Source organism: Haematobia irritans, chromosome 5 (genome assembly GCF_050003625.1).
Source record: "Haematobia irritans isolate KBUSLIRL chromosome 5, ASM5000362v1, whole genome shotgun sequence".
In the NCBI taxonomy this organism is placed as follows: domain Eukaryota; kingdom Metazoa; phylum Arthropoda; class Insecta; order Diptera; family Muscidae; genus Haematobia; species Haematobia irritans.
In genome coordinates, this window is record NC_134401.1 from 946,518 (window position 1) to 970,066 (window position 23,549).

At 33.3% G+C, this 23,549-nt stretch overlaps 1 protein-coding gene across 5 annotated transcripts in view; it reads left to right on the forward strand.

The window, feature by feature from the left end:
* gol (ring finger protein goliath) overlaps positions 1–21,827 on the forward strand; it is a 34,399-nt gene extending 12,572 nt beyond the window's left edge. For 2 of the 5 annotated variants that reach the window (XM_075309213.1, XM_075309212.1), the window contains exons 2-8: positions 14,841–15,697; positions 15,769–15,901; positions 18,415–18,556; positions 18,631–18,782; positions 18,871–18,967; positions 20,682–21,029; positions 21,078–21,827. In XM_075309213.1, the coding sequence (XP_075165328.1) occupies positions 15,148–15,697; positions 15,769–15,901; positions 18,415–18,556; positions 18,631–18,782; positions 18,871–18,967; positions 20,682–21,029; positions 21,078–21,473 (1,818 nt within the window). In that variant the 5' untranslated portion in view covers positions 14,841–15,147 and the 3' untranslated portion in view covers positions 21,474–21,827. Of the gene's footprint in view, positions 1–14,002; positions 14,417–14,546; positions 14,702–14,840; positions 15,698–15,768; positions 15,902–18,414; positions 18,557–18,630; positions 18,783–18,870; positions 18,968–20,681; positions 21,030–21,077 lie in introns of those variants that run through there. The other 3 variants (XM_075309214.1, XM_075309215.1, XM_075309216.1) reach the window with 3 other exon arrangements.
* Positions 21,828–23,549: the final 1,722 nt, after the last annotated feature.

The following is a 23,549-nucleotide window of genomic DNA, read 5'->3' on the forward strand; positions in this document are numbered from 1 at the left end:
TTGAGAGATCTAATTAGATCTGAGCAAATCCGAAAAGTGGTAAGATATGATTATATCTAATTGCTATAAGATTAGATATTGGCCTAGGTCTGAAACCATATTTTTTCAGTGTGGTATTCTACATATATCTTTTTTCTTTGCTGAGGAACGACACAGAAAGTTTTCTTTTCACGAACAAAAATTGTCTAAAAAACAAATCAATTCGAAACAATCGTTACAACTTTTATCTAAAATTCAGATTTATGTACTTTTACAGAAAGTACTTTAAACAAAAGAGAAATTCGTTTGTTTAATAGTTCGTTCCGATGGAAAGTATTTTTTTTTTTTTTTTCAAGTTCGATTTTCTTCCGGCACACTCTTATAATGCTTGCATAGAAATATTCCATGGGGCAATTTATAATAATGTCACAAAACTAATTGTCTTGCTTCCCAGATTTGATATGGATCTTATTGGGGTAGCATAGTACTATATCTGCATTTATCTCTCTTGATGTTAAGGACCTTAAAGATATTAGAAAAACTTAGTTTATATTTTTGATACGCTAAAAATTAAAACCAATTATTTCCCTTGAGTTTTCCCCTCATTACACATCTATCATCCAAGCATTAGATACATGGAAGGTCAGTTAAGGCATTCTTGGATTTTTAGCAGCAAATACTACAGAAATACTTTTTATTTAATACTTAGTTTTTATTAAAATTTTAATACAAAAAGTATGGGACTTCTACATCCACATAGAGCAATTGAAAAAAATTCATAAAATTTTCAAATTACCCAAATGTTTTTTTTCTTCCTTGAGTCTTAAATACATAAATGGATCCTATACTAGCTTGCTTTTAGTATTGTTGGACATTCGTGTATCTTGAAAATAAAAACAACGTCATTGAGAGAACCTTCTTGTAATCCTTTTATTTATCATACAATTTGCCACCTGCCTGCACAGCTCACGTGTTCCAAAACAAGTGGATCGATTTTCGTTGCCGTGAGCCATACTATTAGGTCTTTGTGTTTTATTTTTAACCGAAACACGTTTTGAGCACAATGCAAAAAAGAAACAGAATAAAGTGGGGATATGTGAGAAGTATTAAAAATACCAAAACATATACTTAGTGTACAAAATAAATAAGTTTATTTATACCAAATAAAATTCTTTGTACACATGATGGTTAATACAAAGTTCAAATGCAATTAACTTACTCACATGTCATTCGCTTTAGGTCTAATTCCCATATATCTCTAAAAAAAAGTCGGTCAATGCCTTTGGAATACCGAACAAAGCAGCATTGTCCACCTGAAACCAATAACTTTCAAAAATTCTTTTTTTATATTATCACACAGCCGAATATATGGGCCAAGTTTATAAATACACTTATTGTTAAGAACGTTCAGAACCTCTTTTGTTTTCTTTATCATTTTTAAGGGCAATAAGTTTTAACTAAATGTAAAGTTAAGCGGGTATATTTTGTTTACAAAATTTATTTTATTTTTTTTATTAACAAAAATTAAATTCTTATGGAGCTGATATGGAACCATTTCTATATCAGCCATATAACATAAATTGGTACTATGAACGATATTCGATGTTTGTATGGGTTTTTTACCGACTTTACCGATGCGTATTAATAGCACCAGAAAGGCATATTCTATCGAATCCTCATCAAACTTGTAGTTGAGAGCAAACTCCTCAAGGTATTTTTATAAATTCTGAGAAAAAAGATCCTACATTGACGCCGTATGTGGAGGAAAGGTAAAAGCATTACCGGGAGGAGATGATTATAAGCTTTTACCTTGCATAGATCCTCATTATGGCGGCTATAAGAAGAAGGTCCCTTAGGATTGAACTGAGCATAAAATCGGACAATGCTGGTTTTTCACCTTTTACAGATTCTCTAAATTTTGTTTTTGTGTATTTTCTTTATTAATGCGATCTATTTTTTTGCAAATTGTACTTCAATTAAGAAGAAGGTCCTTTAGAATTGTACTGAACATAGAATCGGATAGTTTGATACCTGTTGTGTCACATTTAACATATCTCGCATTATCTACGTTTAGATAAAATACTCCATAAAATTCTAAATCAACCGTACTAACCAAAAATGTTAAATTTTGTTTTATATTTATCCCTTTCTTTAATTATTCATGTGATATCATAAAATTCATGAATGCCATAAAATTTGTCTGTAACAAATATAAACAAAATTTTTCAATATTTATTTAAAAGACCTCTAAACTGACCTAATTTTTTTGTTTGGTTTGTGAAGAATACTTTTTAATTATGTAATTTCTAATTATTGTTTCCGTTCGATTTTTTGTTCTCTATTTTTTTTAATCTACAATACAAAATATAAGTTCCATTAATCAAAATAAAATTAAGCCATTTTTTTGTTGAGTGGCATTATTATTTATCCATGTAACGATGAAGGGTGGGGGTTTAAATTACATATGACCTAGCGGATGCGACCCAATTTTGTTGTTATGATTATGTACACAGAAAATTAAATTATAAAACTACGAACCATGGTGGAAACACTGATTTGTTGATGTTGCAGCGAATGTTGACACATGTTCTTTTCATGGCTGAACATTGTAGGTTATGCTGGTAATTATATAAGATAAACAAAACAACTACTAATAGTTTGAAAGGAAAAACATAACTCACACAGTGCTATATGGATAGAAAACTTGCATTTGCTAATTAAAATTGTTAGTATATCTTTTAAATGACCTCCATAGATAGAGAATGATAAAAATTTGATTACATTGATTTCACACTGAAAAAAAAGCATACTCGGTTCCAAAGATTTTGTATTTACTTTAAAAAATTTGGAATTGATTGCGAGCCAAAGAAGCGGAGAATACAAGTAAGGATACTTTTAAGACACAATTCACTTTTAAATTTAGGTTTTGTGTACTTGCTTCTAGGAAGCAAATATTAATTTTTCGCTTTCTCAGCTTTTTTTCTTCATATGCTATCAAAGTCCTTTAAAAACGAGTTAACGGCAACTTTATTTTCCAAATTAGGACTCGACTTCCAGTAGAAATTATGCTATGTTTGAAGTAAAAAACTTCTTTAAAATAAAGTTTTGAAAAACATGTCCTATATTTGAACGATAGTTTGCTTTGTAGTCAAGATGCAAAAAGACAACAAATTTAAAGACAATTTCATTAAATTTAAAGAATTTTTCTGAATTATTAAAGTCAAGTTGACCTTGGCCCAAAATTTTTTTCTTTCATGTTACGATACCCATTTAGAAGTTAAATCACTTAATTATAAGGACAATACGACTTCAATGAACAGTTTATCGACTTTTGGACAAGGAAAATAACTTTATTTTAGAGAAATGCGTCTTCTATGCTAAGCAAAATTTGTATTCGTATTTTAAAGACATGAAATCTTTGACCTCACGACAATATTTTTTTCAGTGCAGAAAATAATATGTGTAGCACAGGCATCGGATGATCTATTGCACTCACTCTGTTAAAATGCATAGCTATTCTTTTCTAATATTAAAAATAAGTAACCCGATTTTTTATATACGGACGAAAAAGACTGTTTTTCATATGTTTGGGTGTACAAATTATATGTTTGGAACTCAAATTTTTTAACATAACAGTTTTAAGTGCAAGCACATAATGCTCATAAACTAGCATAACAGGTTTGGGACATATATGTTAATATGTTAGAACATATTATGTTTGGGACATAAAATGTTTGTAAATATAATATGCTTAGATGCAAACACATATTAATTTGGAAATAGCCTATAAACATATATGTGTTTAGAAAGAGAGACCTAGAGAGTATGCTGCAAGTAAAATAATGGAAGTAACCAATTGGCGCCTTAAAAATATATGCACACATAGAAAATTTCATTCAAATTTTTTACTAACAGTGTATGCCCTAAGGTGAAACATAATATGTTTGAACAATACTAACAATATTTTGTTTGGACCAATTCTGAAAATATATATGCTTGAAGCAAAATGTGTTTGGGTTATATGTTACAGAAGCGATTTTTTTGAGGGTGTAGCGACCACTATTTAAGGAAAATTTTAATGAGTGCATTACAGAAGTTTTGTGAAATTTCTGAGTTGGTGTTTTGGTTCCACGACACATTTTTTCCTGCATTGCCTAATAATTCAAGAAAGAATAGTTTACCTTATGATTTATCAAACACCAAATTCTAAACACTTCGATCTAAATATGTTTAAAGTTTGCTTATTAAGTATCATATTTGATCCAAATCATTTCTGCTCCCACCAAAAAAGGCAAACAAGAACAAGTTCTCAACCAACGAGCTTTATCTTGTTCTCCGCCAAAAGTTGAAAGAAATTCAAAATCCATTCGAGGTCGCATTTAAAGTATTTTAAAGTCAATGTGGCTATTTGTTTGAATATCTTGTCATCATCTGATAAGTGTTTGGCAACGTTTTGGTCCATGCTGGATTATGTAAGCATTGCTGGGCGAAACAAAAAGGGCCCCAAAGTCCAAGGTCATTTTGTAAATTTAATGCGTACGAATGTGATTTTTATGCCAAAGCCCTCCTATACGCAATGATGCATATAATTCCACATATAAACATTTTCCACAGCCGCAAACAAGCCAGTCAGATAGAAAGACATCCAGTCCATCTATCAGAGATTATATGTGTTCTTTACCCACTCTATCTTGAGATTGAAATGGCGATGTGGTTTTTGTTTTTCTTGTCAGCAAGACAAAGACAATTCTCAAGTAAGACTTTTCTTGCTCTGATTTTGATATTGCGGTGCTCTTGTCCCCGTCTGTTTTTTTTTTTTTTTTAATTTATGGTGCATCCGCACAACATTTGGCCAGTGTCCAAAGTATCCAAATACGAGAGTCCATAAATTTATGATTTCGACACTAGGGCAATGGGTAAATATTTATGACAAAAAGCAAAAGCGACAACAACAAAAGCAATTTACATGACAATGATTACAATGTTGGTGGCTACAAAATTGAAGAGGACCAGAAGAGGTGTGAAAGAGCCCATGGTTGATACTAAAATGAGAAGCACTAAAGTCTAATTAAAGCAAACAAATAAATATTGAGTAAATGCAACACTTGCGATAATCAATCAATAAATGGTTATGAATTACAGTGTTCAGGTTATGATTTCCCTTGCACCCTACAAACATTTGTTTTGACGTGAACATTTTTTTATTATTGGTGTGGTTAAGGTTATTAAGTAAGTTTGTAAAAGGAGAAATCTAACGAATTCTTTCGAAGAATCACTTAAATCCGTATTAAGTGAAGTGATCCTATTGAATGCATTATTACTGCAGAGTTTAAGATAAGTTTAAAGATCTCCTGGTTTGAATAAAAAAACACATCAAATTCTATAATCAATTTTATTCCATCTTAAATTTCGGTGTATCACCTTTAAATTAATTTGTTCGAAATTTCGTTTCGGAGAACAGAAAATAATGTTTGTCTTTTACAATGTGAAGAAATATTAAAGTTGTAGTGTATCATGATGGTCTCCTTCACTTGTACAAAACTTTAGTATGACACTTCTAAAAAATCAATGTTCATTACAAGCGAATAAGGGTGCAATCAACAATTCCAGAATGAGTACTCGTATCCATATGAGATTGGATGAATGTTCACATATTTCACAATACAAAAGCCCTCATACGTAAGTAAGTACGCTTATTGTTGCTGTAGATACTACATTGTTATAGTCATATAGATGTAGGTTTTGTGGATTCCGACCAATATTGATTGGCTCTTAGCCAAATAGGTTGGCCTCATACTAGTTGAAAAGGGTGATGTGGTGATGTGTGAGGTTTTGGACATGAATTGCCACCTTTTATTCCATGTCTGCTTGTGCTAAGACCCAAACAAAGGATATTGCCGGTCTAACAGAAGCAGAAGGGCATCATTCAGCAGTGGGGTGTAAATGAAATCATGTCGCATTTAAATCATAATTAAATTACAAAATGCACCTCAACAAATTGAATTAATTCACAAACCTACCGTGAAGAAACAGTGAAAATGTTCACGTCACACCACTGTGTTGACATTGTATAGCGTTCGAGGTCCCTCATACACCTTGTTCTCCGAGATCCATAAGGGCGAACGGAAGGCTTAATGGATAATTGAAAACTACAATGAAATATAACTGGAATTCCTCCACACACACACAGACTGTGTAAACATTTGCACGTGCTCCATAAAACTACCACCAACACCAACATCTCATTCTCCTCCAAAATGAAGTGTTCTGTGTAATATCTTAATTCCGGTTGAGTTGCCGGTTGTTTTAGACATTTTCTTCGTTATGGCAACGTGATATCCGCTAACAGCACCATGTACTGCGTGTGAAATTTTAATCAGCTAAGTTTGATGTTTACTAACCGGTGCTACACATGTTTTATGCCGGTTAAAGTTAGCTTTTATTCCTATTCACTCTTTCGTTAGTGATTGCTTGGATGCAATAAAATAGAAGGTATTGAAGGATAGTGAACAAATATTAGATCAAATTTTACAATATGTAGCCCTTGTAAATAGGTATGCCAAAAATTCTCAAATAATACAATTTCAACTAATGCTATGGTCACACTGGGTAAATATTTCACAGAAATCAAAAAAGAATCCGTCGTCACAACCAAACCAACAGACATTTTTAGATCATATCGGATATCTAAAATCGTTGTAGGATTATTTTCCAAAAACCGTATCCAGATATTTGGAAAAGTGTTTGACACTCAATTTGGTCAAATATTTGCCTAGTGTGACCTTAGACATTAAAATCATATGCCACACTCCACGTAAAAAGTCAATGAATCTGTAACAAACTGTAACATATACAATATACCACTAATTCAAAGGGGTTGCTACCCAGCACACACTTTTATTACCAAGTAATCTGGTAGGTAACTTAGATCAAATTTGGTAAGCAATTACTGATAAATGGAAATTTTCTTTAATTTAGTAAGTGTCTGTCTACTGAGGAAAGTACATATGTGCAGCATTGTCTTGAGCTAAATTAGAAGCATAGACGAGATAACAGGTTGGCTGATAAGTCCCCGGTCTAACAAAGAAAAACACATTTTTTTTGTGAAAATTCGTTTTTATTATTCAACATAGTTCCCTTCAAGAGCGATACAACGATTATAACGACCTTCCAATTTTTTGGTACCATTTTGGTAGTACTCCTTCGGTTTTGCCTCAAAATAGGCCTCAGTTTCGGCGATCACCTCTTCATTGCAGCCAATTTTTATCCCTGCGAGCATCCTTTTCAGGTCTGAGAACAAGAAAAAGTCGCTGGGCGCCAGATCTGGAGAATACAGTGGGTGGGGAAGCAATTCGAAGCCCAATTCATGAATTTTTGCCATCGTTCTCAATGACTTGTGGCACGGTGCGTTGTCTTGGTGGAAAAACACTTTTTTCTTCTTCATATGGGGCCGTTTTGCCGCGATTTCGACCTTCAATAGCTCCAATAACGCCATATAATAGTCACTATTGATGGTTTTTCCCTCCTCAAGATAATCGATAAAAATTATTCCATGCGCATCCCAAAAAAAAGAGGCCATTACTTTGTCAGCGGACATTTGAGTCTTTCCACGCTTTGGAGACGGTTCACCGGTCGCTGTCCACTCAGCCGACTGTCGATTGGACTCAGGAGTGCAGTGATGGAGCCATGTTTCATCCATTGTCATATATCGATGGAAAAACTCGGGTGTATTACGAGTTAACAGCTGCAAACACCGCTCAGAATCATCAACACGTTGTTGTTTTTAGTCAAATGTGAGCTCGCGCGGCACCCATTTTGCACAGAACTTCCGCATATCCAAATATTGATGAATGATATGACCAATACGTTCCTTTGATATCTTTAAGGCCTCTGCTATCTTGATCAACTTCTTTTTACGGTCATTCAAAATCATTTTGTGGATTTTTTTGATGTTTTCGTCGGTAACCACCTTTTTCGGGCGTCCACTGCGTTCACCGTCCTCCGTGCTCATTTCACCACGCTTGCATACCAATCAATTATTGTTGATTTCCCTCGGGCAGAGTCCGGAAACTCATTATCAAGCCAAGTTTTTGCTTCCACCGTATTTTTTCCCTTCAGAAAATAGTATTTTATCAAAACACGAAATTTCTTTTTTTTCCAATTTTTTTTCACAATAACAAAAGTTGCTTCACAAAAGACGCTCTATCTCACAAACTAATTGACTTACAGACGTGAAATTTTGACACGAATCATTTGAAGGTTGGTACTATATAAAAATAATATGCATTTAATACAAGCGACGCCATCTATGTGTCAGACCGGGGACTTATCAGCCAACCTGTTATGAGTAAACAATGTATTGTGGTCAGTGTTGCCGGTATAGGGAATTTTCTACCAAATTGGGGATATTTTTTAGTGGATGGGCACAAAATTCTTGAGTTGAGGGGACTTGGGGATTAAGTGGAGACTTGGGGATTAAGTGGAGAAAGTGAAGAATCTTATGGCAGCTCGCAATCTTATATGACAAACATTTATTTTAAATTATTACTGAATTTCTATAGCAGAGCCTATTTCATTATTTTTCATAAAAACTTGTCAAAAATTTATTGGGGATTTATGGGGAACGAAAGCATAGCAATTTGGGGACAAAAGCCAGAAAAATACTGGCAACACTGATTGTAGTTTACGAGAAATAAACAGCAAACCTATTTGGCATGTGGTAGTACTCATGAAAACATGATGTATGGTTAACAAAACCACACGGCGATAGTAAGTCATTATCCTAAGCATACGGTATTGCATGGGGTATGGCTCAAATGCTCTTGGTAAGTAGTTTTACATATCAATTACTTCACCAGATGGGTATAAAGTCGACGTTACCCCACTTCAGTCTATTCTTATTTTTTTCTAAATCGACGCCAATTATTTTGGCTACATCTCCAAGTCCAAAATTTACCTAAAGAATAAATCTCTCATCTGTTTTTATACAAATCGGTTTAACCTTACCTATGTGGTATTGCTTACATGTATTTTAAAGCAAATCGATTGTTTAGAACAGATATTGTTTACATTGGATGAAACCTAAAGGAAATTATGAAGCAATCGCTCAAATGATTCAAACAAATTTAAGCACACTTGAACATTTCGTTATTTGACCTCAAGCTCATTGTACTTACAATTTTCAAAAATTCATTACACACACTTACCACCTTAAACCATTTTGAGGGGAAATGCGGTGATGATTTTTGTGGCTGTTGAGGTATTTGCCCCGTATTACAACATCTGCAATTAATTTCTATTTGAGATGAAAAAATCGCTTTCGCCTTGCCAAGAGATTCGTACACTGTTAGAAAAATATGTTTTTCATATGTTCCGATATAAACAAAATGTGTTTCGGACACAATTTTTAAACACAATATATTTAAGTGCCAACATGTAATGTTCCTAAACTAACACTAAATGTTTGGGACACATATGTTAATATGTTAAAATATATTATGTTTGGGGTATGAATGTTTCATAAAAATGATATGTGTGAATTTAAACATATATAAATTTACAAATTTCGAGCAAACATATATATGTTTACAATTTCTGTGAAACGGTTGTATGTTGTTTCGAAAAACTGATTTATGATAAGGCCAAAAATTGTATATGCTTAAGTCTAAATATTATTTAATTTGAATATTAGAATAAGTATTCGGAGTAAAGAGAATAGACATTCGGAACCAAGAGCATAGAGATTTGAAAAAAAAAACAGCATGTGTTTTCACCTTGAGAGGAGAATTTTATGTATGTGGGGACTGTAAATTTTTAATAACTCACATTTCGAAGTTTCATTATAAAAATTTAATATAGTATAAATGACTAAATTGCAAAAAAAAAATTGGTTCGGAGCAGGAATTGAACCCACGACCCTTTGCATGCAAGGCAGACATGCTAACCACTGCTCCACGTGGCCAACAAATGTATGTTTCTTTTAAATAATGTTATGTTTGCATGGGCTCGTGGGCGCTGCAAAGTATGCTATATAAATGTAACTTGTAACGATAATTGTCTACTGGTGACTATAACTACTACATAGCCCAGTGGATAGTGTGTTGGCTTACAAACGTATGGGCCTCGGTTCGATTCTCCGTCCAGGCGAAAGGTAAAATTAAAAAAAAAATTATAAAATTGAATAATTTCTTCAACATTATTTGTATTACAGAAAAAGGTGCCAAGAACTAAAAATTTCGTGGAAGTGAAAATTATTTGAGGGAATGATCACAATCTTCTTTGGGGAAAATTCTTCCAAGCATATAATTTTTTGGGCTCAAAATGCTTCCAAACATATAATATGTTCACATAAAACAAACATATTAATATTTCGGCAGTATCCAATAATATATGTGCTTCCTGCAAAATATGTTTGGAACATATGTTAAAGAAGCGATTTTTTTTGAGGGTGTATGAGTTTCACTTTTTTTCAGATGTTGTAAGGGAAAATAAAACTTGTACATATACAACAAAGTGGGTAATTATGTTAGTGCCATTAATTCTTTAATGTGGGGGAAAGAGGGGGGCAAAACTTTTTTTTATTCAGAAAAAAAATTGTTTGTTGTTTTTGTTTTTTCGGAGGAATCAGTATGTTGGCCAAATCCCTATTGCAGAACCAATAAATACTTTTTGTTATTTTCTCTGCCTATCGTATGCGTTACAATAGAGTTGCCTATTGATATTCATTTGCTACATTGTAAATCACAGATCATAAAACAAACAAAATTTATAAATATGCATTTAATTGATTTTGAAAGGAAACGGCATACATACATACGAATGAATGCATATACAGGCCAGCAAAATTGAAGACCCCAGTAGACTGTAAGTAAATATTTATAGAAAACCAAAGGAAATATTTTGGGATATTCACTAGCGGAAATTGAAATCATACTGTCTAAAATCAAATTGCACAGACATGTTTACTTTATAAGGTTTGCACATCCAATGAAATCTTGTTGGGAACTTATATAAGAATGCTGAAATTATACTTTTTTTAATGAACAAAAAATGTTGAGTTCTTTGGGAGAAATATACAATATTCATATAGAAAAATTAATCTTTTCTTATTGCTAAAGAGTAAAATCGCTGCCGCACAACAGTTGGCCAATGATAACTTAAAATGTATATTGGATTTGCATATACCCAATCTTTATGAAAATGTTCAGCACGTTTATTTTTTTCTAATCACGTTTTCAGTCATTCAATATTTTTATGTTTGTTTATTTCTGTACGCACGAATTTTATATTTTTAAAACTGTGTGTTTATTTTTCGTAGTAGTTTTTGTTTGACCACAAATCCAACCAATACTCAAATGAAAAAAAAAAAAACATAAACAATACTAATAAGCATATAGCAAATTGGTTTTAGCAATACTGGCGAAATGTTAGATTTTTTCACTGTAGACAGAAGCTCCCTTGGCAGTTTTGCATGCTTGTGGAATATATTTAATAAATTGTTTCCTAAAAGGAATTTTTTTATTATAGTCTGTATAAATGATTGTATGTAGTATTTATGCATGTTGTTATTATTTTTTTTTTTTTTCGATTCTTCTATCGTATGGAACATGTTTCGAATTATAATCAGTCATATAGCTAGCCACAAGTCTTTTGTTGTTGTTTAATACGCAATAAAATATGTTTACGGTGCGGAGAGAGATGGGAACGCGTGGCATTTTCATACGAGCAACAATTAATTCTCTACTACATAAAATCAAAATTATAGAAATTCCCATTGTGCAGTCCAGTTCACAAAAATAGCTTTGAGTTGTTTGTTCGAAAGACTTTGCCGGCAAGTCTCAATGGATTGCAGTAAATTTAAATGGCGATAGGGAATACATTGAGGAATGAATATTTAGATGTTGAAGATTTCAAGATAAACCGGTATATCATGCTAAGAAATTTCCATTATAAAAAGAAAATATTCATATGACTGTTTCAAGTCCAAAATATAGTGAAACTAGAAATAGAAATTTTGGAATTATGAGAGTTATGAGAGTTTAATTTTAATGTATTAATATAGCAAACGTCTCATAACAATTGTCCAATTTTTTAGAAGAGTCCGCTTGAGAGGTTTAATACTCAATGAAACAATATGTTTAACTAAATTACTATTGCTACTGATTAGCAATCACATCAGTATCACCATGTACTTCACACATTGAAATTTTCAAAATTCCCTGAACCGTTCATTTTCATTCATTCATTGTAATCCCTAATGTTTTATTACTGCAACGATTGCAAGAGAATTTAAAGATCAAAAAGTGACAAGGAAAACTGGTTGGAGACGTATTTATGACGCCCAAAGTTAAAAGCCTTCGAAATATATATGAGGTGATTACATTGAAATACACTCTCTCGAAACGCATGTAGATTGGTGTGGAACACCTCTACCAAAGAACAGTTTTACATTGACAGCACTACAGCAAGATATTTAGCGTTTTCTATTAAAATATACGATTAAAAGATTTTAAAAATGCACTTGAATTCAATATTTTAAACAAATATAAATCCTTGCTGATTTCTTCAGACCATCCTTGTAAACCATTTGTACTGCAGTCTCTTATCGTGTGGGGGGGTTCGACACATGTAAATAACAACCTGCACAAAATTAATAGCCAGTGTCAATGTGAAAAGTTGTGATGTTGTAGGCTGTCTACATTTAAAATATCCTGCGTGCATCATTGCCAAATTTCCCCACGTCTAAATATGTTGTTGTTTATATTTAGGCCATTTTTATTCACCCTGTCCTTAGGTTATGTATGATTTTGAATGCAGTTTAGGAGATTATTTAGCATTAATGGACAAACACCAAAATATTTCCAAATAACAAATGTGATTGAAGTTGAAAATGTAAATAATTAAAAAATTAAATGATACAATTAACTTTTTAATAAAAAATAAAAAGTAAACTCAACGAAGAAAATGATTGAAAATTTCCACGTTTTTAAATAATATGTATATTAATTGTATCAATTAAAGTTTTAATGAAATAAACAAATTTCCATATAAAAACGTACGCATTTGAAAATTCTATTCGGAAATAATTAGTTTCTAAATGCATACCAGAATCTAAATACCTTGTGTCAGAATGGCAATTTTTTATTCATTCGGTACGTCTATGGAACACACTCCCACACACCCTACAACGCAACAGTAACTCCTTAAATTTTAAAATCAATCTTTTTAAATTTTTCCAAAATTCCAATCAATCTTAATTGTAATGTCTTGATTTAGTCCTTATACGTTGATGAACATTTTTATAATATACCTTATTGTTTAACCTTTTTTATTATATCAATTTAAACATTGACATATTATGTTATGAGAATCCTGAACTTTAATTATAAGACCTTGTCTTGTTGTGTATGTAAACATAATATATATTTAAGAAGAAATTGTTCAAAATTTTGCAGGATAATAATGTATAAATTATTATTACCATTTATATTATATACATATATGTAATCTGTTAGAGCTAATAGCCCGGTAGATGAAATAAATAAATAAATAATATAAATAAATAAATAAATCATTAAATCTGGTCTCAAATCCAAAGAAAACTTAAAAAATCTTAAAAGAACGTTAAATCGTATGAAAATTACTCCATTATTATGATTGTACCATTTAAAAATTAAGTTGAATTTTTTTAATCAAAAATATTTTTAATTTCCTATTAATTCTGTGATTGATGGTATCATCTTCGTAATTGTAGCAATTTCAATTAACAAAGTTAATTGGATTAATTAATTTCGTGATTGCATCAGAAAAAAATTTTCTGTTAGCATAAAGTTTATTTGTTTTTTTTTTTTTGTTTTTGAGAATATTTCGTCCCATTGTGCAATATTGCTTTGAGTGCGAGCATTGTCCCATGTCCATATATCTTGAGATTATTTTGAATTTCTTTGCAATCTTTAATGGACGCGCCATGAATAGCCATTAAAAAAGAACGAGCTTGTGTAGGTTTTCGTGAAGTGAAGGTGGTGGGTGGTGAAACAGTGGTTGTTCGCATATTCTTCAAAGATTCCCACACGCACACACATGAAATGTGTCTACGCTAAAGTGAATTCATTTCATTGGCAAAAGTGTGAAATGTCCCAAAATATTTACAAACAAAGAGGTGACATTTGGCGTGTGTCTTGGTCAGTCAGGTGTATGCTATGAAAAATCTTGATATGGGAAACGACCTTTGGGATACGATGTGAAGAGTGTATCTGTGGAAAGCCAATATTCTTCCCGTAAATAGATTCAACCATTCGATCAAGTGGGAAGAAATGACAAATTTAGATTTTAAATTAATTCTAATGTAAGCTAGTGAAAGTGCATTTGATTTGAAAGAATAAAAGAAATGCAAGGATGTACATATAACACTCTCCTATTTAATTGGCCAACAGTTTCGGTAATTCAATATTTGCCATTTATCATAATGTTTTTGCTAGATGAGTGGATTTGGAAGTAAAGGCAAATTTGCCCTAAGCCATTTGTTTTTGTTTCGATTATACAAAATTTCTAGCATTCTCTACAATAAGGGACCATAAAGCTAAGTGCTTATCTACCAACAATACACCAATAAAGCCTTGTAGCAAACACCACAAAATAAGTGGAAAATATGAAAATACAATTGAGAATTTGCCAATTCCATACAACAATAGCGGAAAAGAATCAATCCAAGACGAATATGTTTGTACGTACTCTTGGTTGGACCCATTCGTATCGCATAGACATTTACGGCCAATTGGAATATTAGCGTTCCATTTATATTCTTTTGATAAGAAACAACAAACCCTACAGTACAATCAATTAATTTTGCTTTTATTCGATAGGCTTTCCAGAATACTGGCGACATTAGCAGCGAAAAGTTGACGAAAATCACATTCGAGTCTGGGAAAGTCTTTTGGGAAACAGACAAACAAAGAACAAGGGAAAGAGAGTAGCGAGCAAGAAACGCAGAAACAATTAAAAGACCAATGATCTCCTGCCAACGAACAAGAATAGAACAAAAAGATCAATCACACCCCATTGAATAGAAATCAAAGTGCCATCACATACGCCGGGTGAGGGTGGCAATAAAAAACCGGAAAATATCGGGAGCATCCAAAAACATAGATCTCTGGGACAAATACACTAGACATGGACAATACTCGAGATCTACTACTACTGCTATTATGTTTGGGACTATTGGGTGGTCTACGTCCATCCTCATCCTCTACAACGCTGGTGGCTGCCATGTCTATAGCTAATCAAGACTTGGAGCGTTATTTCCGCTCTGTTAATACAACACAAACCTTGGCCGCCGAGGAACGTATAACTGCAGATATCTACACATATGCGTTTCTCAACTATAGTTACGTGGTGAATCAGAATACAAAATTTATCAACTTTACCGAGGAGAAGGCCCGCTATGGTGAAGGAAAAATATTCAATGTTCATGGGAAGCTGGTGCACATCAGTGACGCCGAGAATATAGCAGATGATACTGCCTGCTCCAGCAACATACTGGGCACCAATGGTCAGCCCACTCCACCTGAGGGTATTACATGGATAGCTCTGGTCCGAAGGGGTCGTTGCACCTTTGAGGAAAAAGTCAATAATGTCTACAAGAAGAAGGCCTCCGGTGTCATCATATACAACGACAAGCAAGTGATGAGCTTGGAAAAAATGCAAATCAAAGGGAAAGCACGTGAGTAAAGCAGTAGAGTTTGAAAAATTGCGCATTTCATTGTTTCTTTTGTTCTTCCATCCATTTCTTAGGCAATATAACTGCGGTGATTACTTATCAATACATTGGCGAGGAAATGGCCAAGATATTGGATGATGGTTTCGATGTGACTGCCCATATTATCGAGGGTCGGAGCGGAATGAGACCCATAAACAGTCTAAATAGGTGAGTACTCTCATATCTGGTAAGCCATACCCACAATCTCCAATCATCCGTCTGTTATCTGTCATCTTCATAATCATCATCATCATCGCTTCAATGAATTCATTTCCCAGTAAGATTTAAGAGAAAAATGTAATCAATATTGATTGAACTCAAATGTGAATTGACTTCACGTCAACAGATGATGACCACCACCATTGTATATTTGGGATGCTACCAATGTGGTCATTGAACTCCTTAACCATTGCTCTGCAATTCACATTTTTTGTTTTCAAATCCATCTTGCATTGCAACCAACTCAGACTGTCAATATCAGATTTTTTCGCAAAAGCTTTCCAATGACTGTTAAGTGACAGTGCCATCATTATCATAGCTACGTAGTCATCACCCTTGAGATTAAATAAACAATTAATGTATTCGCTGATATCACAAACAGGCAAATTTAAAATTAATTACATATTAAAAATTGCATTAAAATCTCTTTCTACGTCTCGCCAAATGGTATTAAATAAACGGTAGCTGCTGAACTGTAATGAAATTCCATTTATTTTATAATGTGGGAATAAAATCAAAATAAATTTAATATTAATTCAGCAAATGTTTGAGTCTGAAGTATGCTATAGGAATTGGGACAGGCATTTACGATGAAAATATATTTATACGATAATATTTTACAATTAGTACAATTGGCGTTAAAGCTTATACGTGTTGCCAGTCGACAAATAGTATATGTCCGGCACATAGTCTAGAGATGAACATCCATATAATGTGGATTTAAAATAGTTTCCGATATCGAAATTTCATTCAATAAATATGGGTCACGGGTGGCATGCCCGCCTTGCATAAAAAAAGGGCCCCAGTTTCGACAGAACACTAACTTCCTAATCTAGGTGAAAAATTACAGCAGAAACCATCGAAACTTGAAATTTACAAATTTATCTTGGGCGAATGAACATAATCTTAGCATTTTAGAACAACTATACAAAGATGATGGCAAGGATTATCAAATTAAGCAGCACTCAAGATTACAGAGAATGAATGATGATGATAACAAACATGTTTCGAAAGCAAAATGTTATATTCATATTCCTTCTCTGTGTGCACTTTGTTGGCAAAATGGACTGAAACGTCTAAGTTAGTATGAAATATCGGGCTGCTGCCGTAATTTTTTCTAGTATAACCTTGCCATTGAGCTAATTATTGAATGGAACAGCACTCATTTGTAATAGAAAGAGTAAATAAAGGCCTGTCACTATACATAGCCGGTCCTCTAAAGGACTGAAAAATTATTATTCTGTCGTTCTACGAATATGGGGTGTCTTATCATTTTGCAAAAAAATATAATTGATTTACCGTCTTGAATATTTTACTTTGTGGTAATTTATTTAAGGATATGAGTGTAGATAAAAGCGCTTGGCTATATGGTATATAATTGTTGCCTTTGACTTTGGCACGAGTATAAAAAAATGATTTGTTATCGAAACATTGCGTTGGCCGTATTAATTTGTGTAAACAAATAAGCTATAATACTGCAATAAAAGATTAATTCGTTTCAAAATAGAATGCAAATAATCTGTTAATAGATGTTATTATAAAACGCAATTGTTTGACCATTTCATGGGAAATAGAGGAACTCTAACTACAGTCACTACGTGGAGAAAACTCCTTACTTGCATGGGAATTACGTATTAATGGAGATCCTTACTCAACAAATGAGAAATCGGATATCATGTTTCAAATTATTTGCAAACAAATTAATTTACATATTAGTGAGTGAGCTATTTTCGGGTTGCGAAGACGGAAGTTGAATGTCGTTTTCAATAATATCGTGAGATACGTTTATGGATTAAGGCGCGTTGACAATATCCCATGATACAGGCAACTTCATTATGGTGTATCATTCGATAATTTGTTGAAAATCCGACAACTTTTGTTCCTTCAGGGTTGTTTAAACGCATGAAGCAGGGTCCTTTTATGAGAGGCTTCGGTTTACAAGATCCAATAGGGGTAAGAAATTAATTATTTCGACTTGGCATTTCTTCACTCATGCGATAAGTATCTGGAATTTACTCCCTCAAAACATTCAGCGAAACAGTAAAACATTACAGTTCAAAAATATGTTACTTTCTCACTATTCAAATCCAGTATCTATTCAAATCCTTTTGCCTTAAATTAATACATTAATTGCATTATTATTTTTGATTTCTTTTTTTTTAATTATGTATTATATCTTCTCTTAATTCCCTCTTTGTATTTTAGAATTTTTTGCTTTTCTTTATTTATTTGAATCTAATGGAAATTTTCACTAAATTTAATAAGAAGAAATACCTGTTAACCAAAATTCCTGTACAGTAAATACAAGACGTAAGTCTTGTTGTGCAGAATTTATAAATAAATAAAAAACTTTCAAATTAAAAAATAAAGCAAAACCTCATCATCTTTTCCCAGATATTTAATAACCCTTCCTTTGTAGGCTAGTATATTGGCAATAGAAAAGATATACGCAAAATTAATAGATTTGCAAATTTTGTCTATTTTAGAACATCGGTATTGTTTGTGGCTATATCCTTTATTATACTCATGGTGATATCGTTAGTCTGGTTGATATTCTACTACATACAGAAATTCAGATATATGCAGTCTAAGGATCAACAATCGGTAAGCTTTAACATATGAAGTAATCATTGGACTAAATCAATGGACTGAACTTACAATTTTCATTTATATTGAAGCGCCAGCTGTGTTCGGTTACCAAGAAGGCCATTATGAAAATACCCACAAAAACAGGAAAAAGTACGGACGATAAAGATGCCGATTCTGACTGTTGTGCCATATGCATTGAATCCTATAAAGCATCTGATCTCATAAGGGTACTGCCTTGCAAGTAAGTATAGATGTTGAAATTTTCACAAGAACTTTTTTGCTTCTAGCCTAAACTACCACACTAACTTCCTATTTTTGGTTAATTACAGACATGAATTCCATAAAAATTGCATTGATCCCTGGTTGATCGAACATCGCACATGTCCCATGTGCAAATTGGACGTACTGAAGTTCTACGGTTATGTGGTGGGTGATGAAATCCATACAACGCCATCGCCCCAACATATGCCAGCTAACATTGCAGCTCCCATAGACGACACTGAAGTGCCAGTTGTAGTTGTAGGAGTAGTAACCCGCCAAGCCACCAACAGCATATCACCATCATCACCACAATCATATAACATCCATATTTCCCAAATACCACGCAGTAGATTTAGTGCCACTCAAGCGAGTGTAGAGACCCAAACAACAGCATCCCTAGAGCCACATAGTAGTAATGATTTTGAGCCATACTATCACCGAGAGACTGCCGCTACAATAGCTGAAATCACAGAACCTGACCATCCAACTGCTGACCCAAGTCAAAGGCAGGGTCAGACGAATGCATTTCATGTCAGCACGGCCAGTCGCCAGGTGACAGATGTCTAACCTGGCAATCCACGAAAAGGGTGCTAAGCTTTGAAAAAAATGTTTGCGGGAGCATTCGTTTTTAAATATGCGTTGTGCTCCCACAGCCAAACAATTATTTTGATTATTGTAAATAATTATATTTTAAGTTTATTGATTGATTGATTTCTTTTTGTAGTTTAAACGCTTAAACTGATCCCAAAAATGAATACTTAAGAGTTCTAAGACTTGATATGCAACGTTACACTTTAAGTTTTTTTAGGTTTATTACATAACTTTAGCTAAACTTACTGGAAAAGAGAAAACAAAAATAACTTTTTTACACCGGAAACGGAAATACCCCTAGATCCCAAAAAGTCCCTTTGTAAAACTAAGGCCATAAACTAATTTGTGTGTTCGCTAAATGAGAAGAACACCCACAGCGCACACCAGTGACTAAAGACTAGTCAAATTATAAATTAAATTCGATCTATAGATATTTAAAGATTTAAAGAAAGACAAAGGACGATATGCGCTTTGTCGCTGGACAAACACACGACGAGTATAACATAGAATTGTATATAAAAATTAAACTAAAATTAAATTTAGCAACACAAACATTGGTTAACATCTTTTCTATAAAATTATAAAGTATTACCAACAAAACATAAAAAAAAACAACAACACTTATACGAAAAACCCAACAACAAAAAATGAAAAACTCAATTAAATGTCGAAATTAAATGTTTAAAAAACAAGCAAAAAATTTAAAATTTGTTGTTTTAATCTGGCTATTGTTAAATACTTTTTATATCTGTAAGATTTGATTACCAGGTTCCGTTTTTAGATATCAATGAGTCCAAGTCGATTTCATACAGAACATCGTCGATACAGAAAAATCGTCATTATTGTCTTCACTAAAAATGTGGTATAGGTATAGGAGGGAACCCCATAACTTTGGAGAATATTTGGGGATAAAAGAAGTATCGAATTCAGACGGGCCATATTAACCTAACATAGATTGTTGCAACACTTACTGCGATCTCGGAAGATTTGATTGGCATATGATAGCTAAAGACGTTGCCATATCCAACTCATGAGCCAATCGGGGCTTAGTTGCATCAATGAATCCGCAAAATATTGTGTGTCGGGTTAGAAGTTGAAATCCAGAGTTGTCAAAAAATGATTTGTCAATATTGTGTGTAAGCATTTCTCACAAGGAGTCATTATAGTTCATACAAATCCCCTTCTTAGTCTCAGTAGTGCTTAATCCCAAGCTTATATCTAAAGACACTAAGTAGTTAGATCTTTAAACAAATTACACAAAAAAGTTTATCTTGAAAACTCTCTCTAGTTCCTGGGCAGCGAAGAAAGCATTTTGGAATACGAACCGGATCCAGTTGAACCTACAAATAATCTTACTGCTCCCAATAGGGCTAATCCAAGGCAAAGTGGCGCTTTAGCTGATTTAATCAGAAGTCGTGATTTCGTTATAGATTTTCCAAGAATTTTTGTTTTAGAAGCTGGCACTACCACAGGTCGTAGAGATTCAATGTTGAATGTTGATCTGCCCGAAAGATCGCAATCATCGATGGGATTTCCACAGGCCAAGGAGTGGATGTATTCGGTAGCCAATAAACTGGAAGAGCAACATGGTTTAAGGAGGTCCAGAAAATCCAGCCAAAGAACAGAAATGCAAGAGGTAAGTCAAGATATATATAAAAAAAATATTAACTATTTCCATTTCCAGAATCTGTTAATGGTACGCTGTGATACATTGAAAAAGAGACGCTCCCACTCTGCTGATGGACGTTACTTTTTACGACTCCGAGATAATGAAAAAGATACAAACTATGGCGAAGAAGATGGTGCCTGTGGGGGTTGTGATATTCCACCTCAGGGCTCTAGTCGCCGCAACAGTAGCACTTCCACCCACCTCACAACCTGCCAACAACCATCACAGGCTTTAAAATTTGATTATTTAAATAAACGTCTAAAGGCCACTAAGAACGCCAATGCCGGAGCCATTGGGGCGACACAACATGAGGTGACACAGTCTATTCATGTGGATGAAGAAAGTACGACACCCATTGTCAACATAAAAATACAAATAAATGACGATGAAGATAACGCTGACTTGCCCTAAGTGTGAGAATCTTCTATGGACAAACTGAAGGGCCTATTACAGAAAGTTCTCCTCACAATGGAAATTACTCTACTATTGTAATTATTTTAAAATAGCTTTCTTTGCACAGGAACATTCCCTTTCATAGACACAGCAACTATTGTAAGGATAAGTTTCATATAAAGGTCCTTCAGTTTCTTTCGAAGAGGCTTTGGGCCACATTAATTATTGAATGAACTTTACTTGTTGCAGAATATTGAATTGTATACATTAGATATAACTAAGCCTAAACTCATAACACTTACATTCATATACTATTTTTAAATTGTTCAATGGAAATATGTCCAATAAGCAAAACTGAAAGGTAAAGACAAATACTCAATTGTTAAAAGGCCCAGTAATGACAACTCCCAAAGGCCAAAAGGCACCCAAATATATTTTATAAATTCTAACATAGCCACCACTAAAATTACACCATCCAGCTGAAGTTCAAATTTTCAACGATGTATTATATGTTAGATCACTTAGGTTAGGTTAGGTTATGTGGCAGCCCGATGTATCAGGCTCACTTAGACTATTCAGTCCATTGTGATACCACAGTGGTGAACTACTCTCTTATCACTGAGTGCTGCCCGATTCCATGTTAAGCTCAATGACAAGGGACCTCCTTTTTATAGCCGAGTCCGAACGGCGTTCCACATTCCAGTGAAACCACTTAGAGAAACCCTCTTTGAAACCCTCAGAAATGTCACCAGCATTACTGAGGTGGGATAATACACCGCTGAAAAACTTTTTGGTGTTCGGTCGTAGCAGGAATCGAACCCATGACCTTGTGTATGCAAGGCGGGCATGCTAACCATTGCACCACGGTGGCTCCCCACATTTTTAATTTTATGAAATTATGAACCTCTACCCAAGTGTAAAGCTTTATAATTTTTAACCCTCTAATGTCCCAATTTTTTTTGTCAGCTGATTAAATATTCAATATTAACGGCACAAAAGCAAGAAAACTAATCAAGAAAAATGTATACGGTTAAAATCAGTATATGCTGCAAAGGCTCTTGAACATATTCAACTAAGTTTTCTTTTTATTTTATTCATTTTTGTTGTCTTAAGGTGTGTTTTACTAAAAGCTTCCTTATTTAATGAGACCCGCCTAAAGGCGGGTTGGGCATTAGAGGGTTAATGCTCATTTTACTTTCATTCAATTCATTTTGATCAGTAATGAATTTCAAAATATGGGTTTTCAGAGGAGAAAATTCATTTTCGACATTAGCTAGTAATTTTAATATTTGAAGAGAGTCTATTTCTTATTTCAATTATGAGTACTTATGTCAATTTAATACAAACGTTTTTGTGACATCTTTATCAAGTTCAGAAATTCTGCAATCGTCGCATGACTTTTCAAAAGAATACCCTAAATAACAATATTGCTTAAAAACAGGATCAATACCAACTTCATAACAATTAAATTTTATATTTGGCAATTTAGTTGAGTTCTGAAGCTTTTGCAATTCTAATTAGAACTTGTGTATGAAAAGCAATATATATGCTCATAATTAATACATGCTTGTGTTAGTGAAGATATATAAATTTTATTTTTTTTTCCTACGAAAATAACAGCTTACAGTTACTGTTGTATTTCTAGTAAATAACGTAAAATTATGTACTACTCCCACAGAAGTACAGTACGTAAATTATCTAACAATTATGTATTGGTAAAAACTTAATTTCTCAAATAACAACAAAATTATGTTGTTATTTTAAAAGCTATGAACTTAAAAAAAAACTTACATGTAAAGTACCAATTCGACTTAATCAAAAAGTTTCTTGAAAAACACTAATTATGTAACGTGTATGTTTGTCATGTGTATAAATGGTTTTCTAACACTGTTATATAGTCCACAGGAGAAATAAAGTAAAACACAAAACTACAAAAATATTGTCCGTGGAAAGTTATCGTAACACACAAATCCAACCAAATGATACAAGAATGAAAAAGTAACAGATTGATTCAATTTTAGATATCAATAAAATAACCTGTTGGGTTAGGAGAGGAAGCGGATATTAAACGCATGCAATTCATGTTGACGGCAA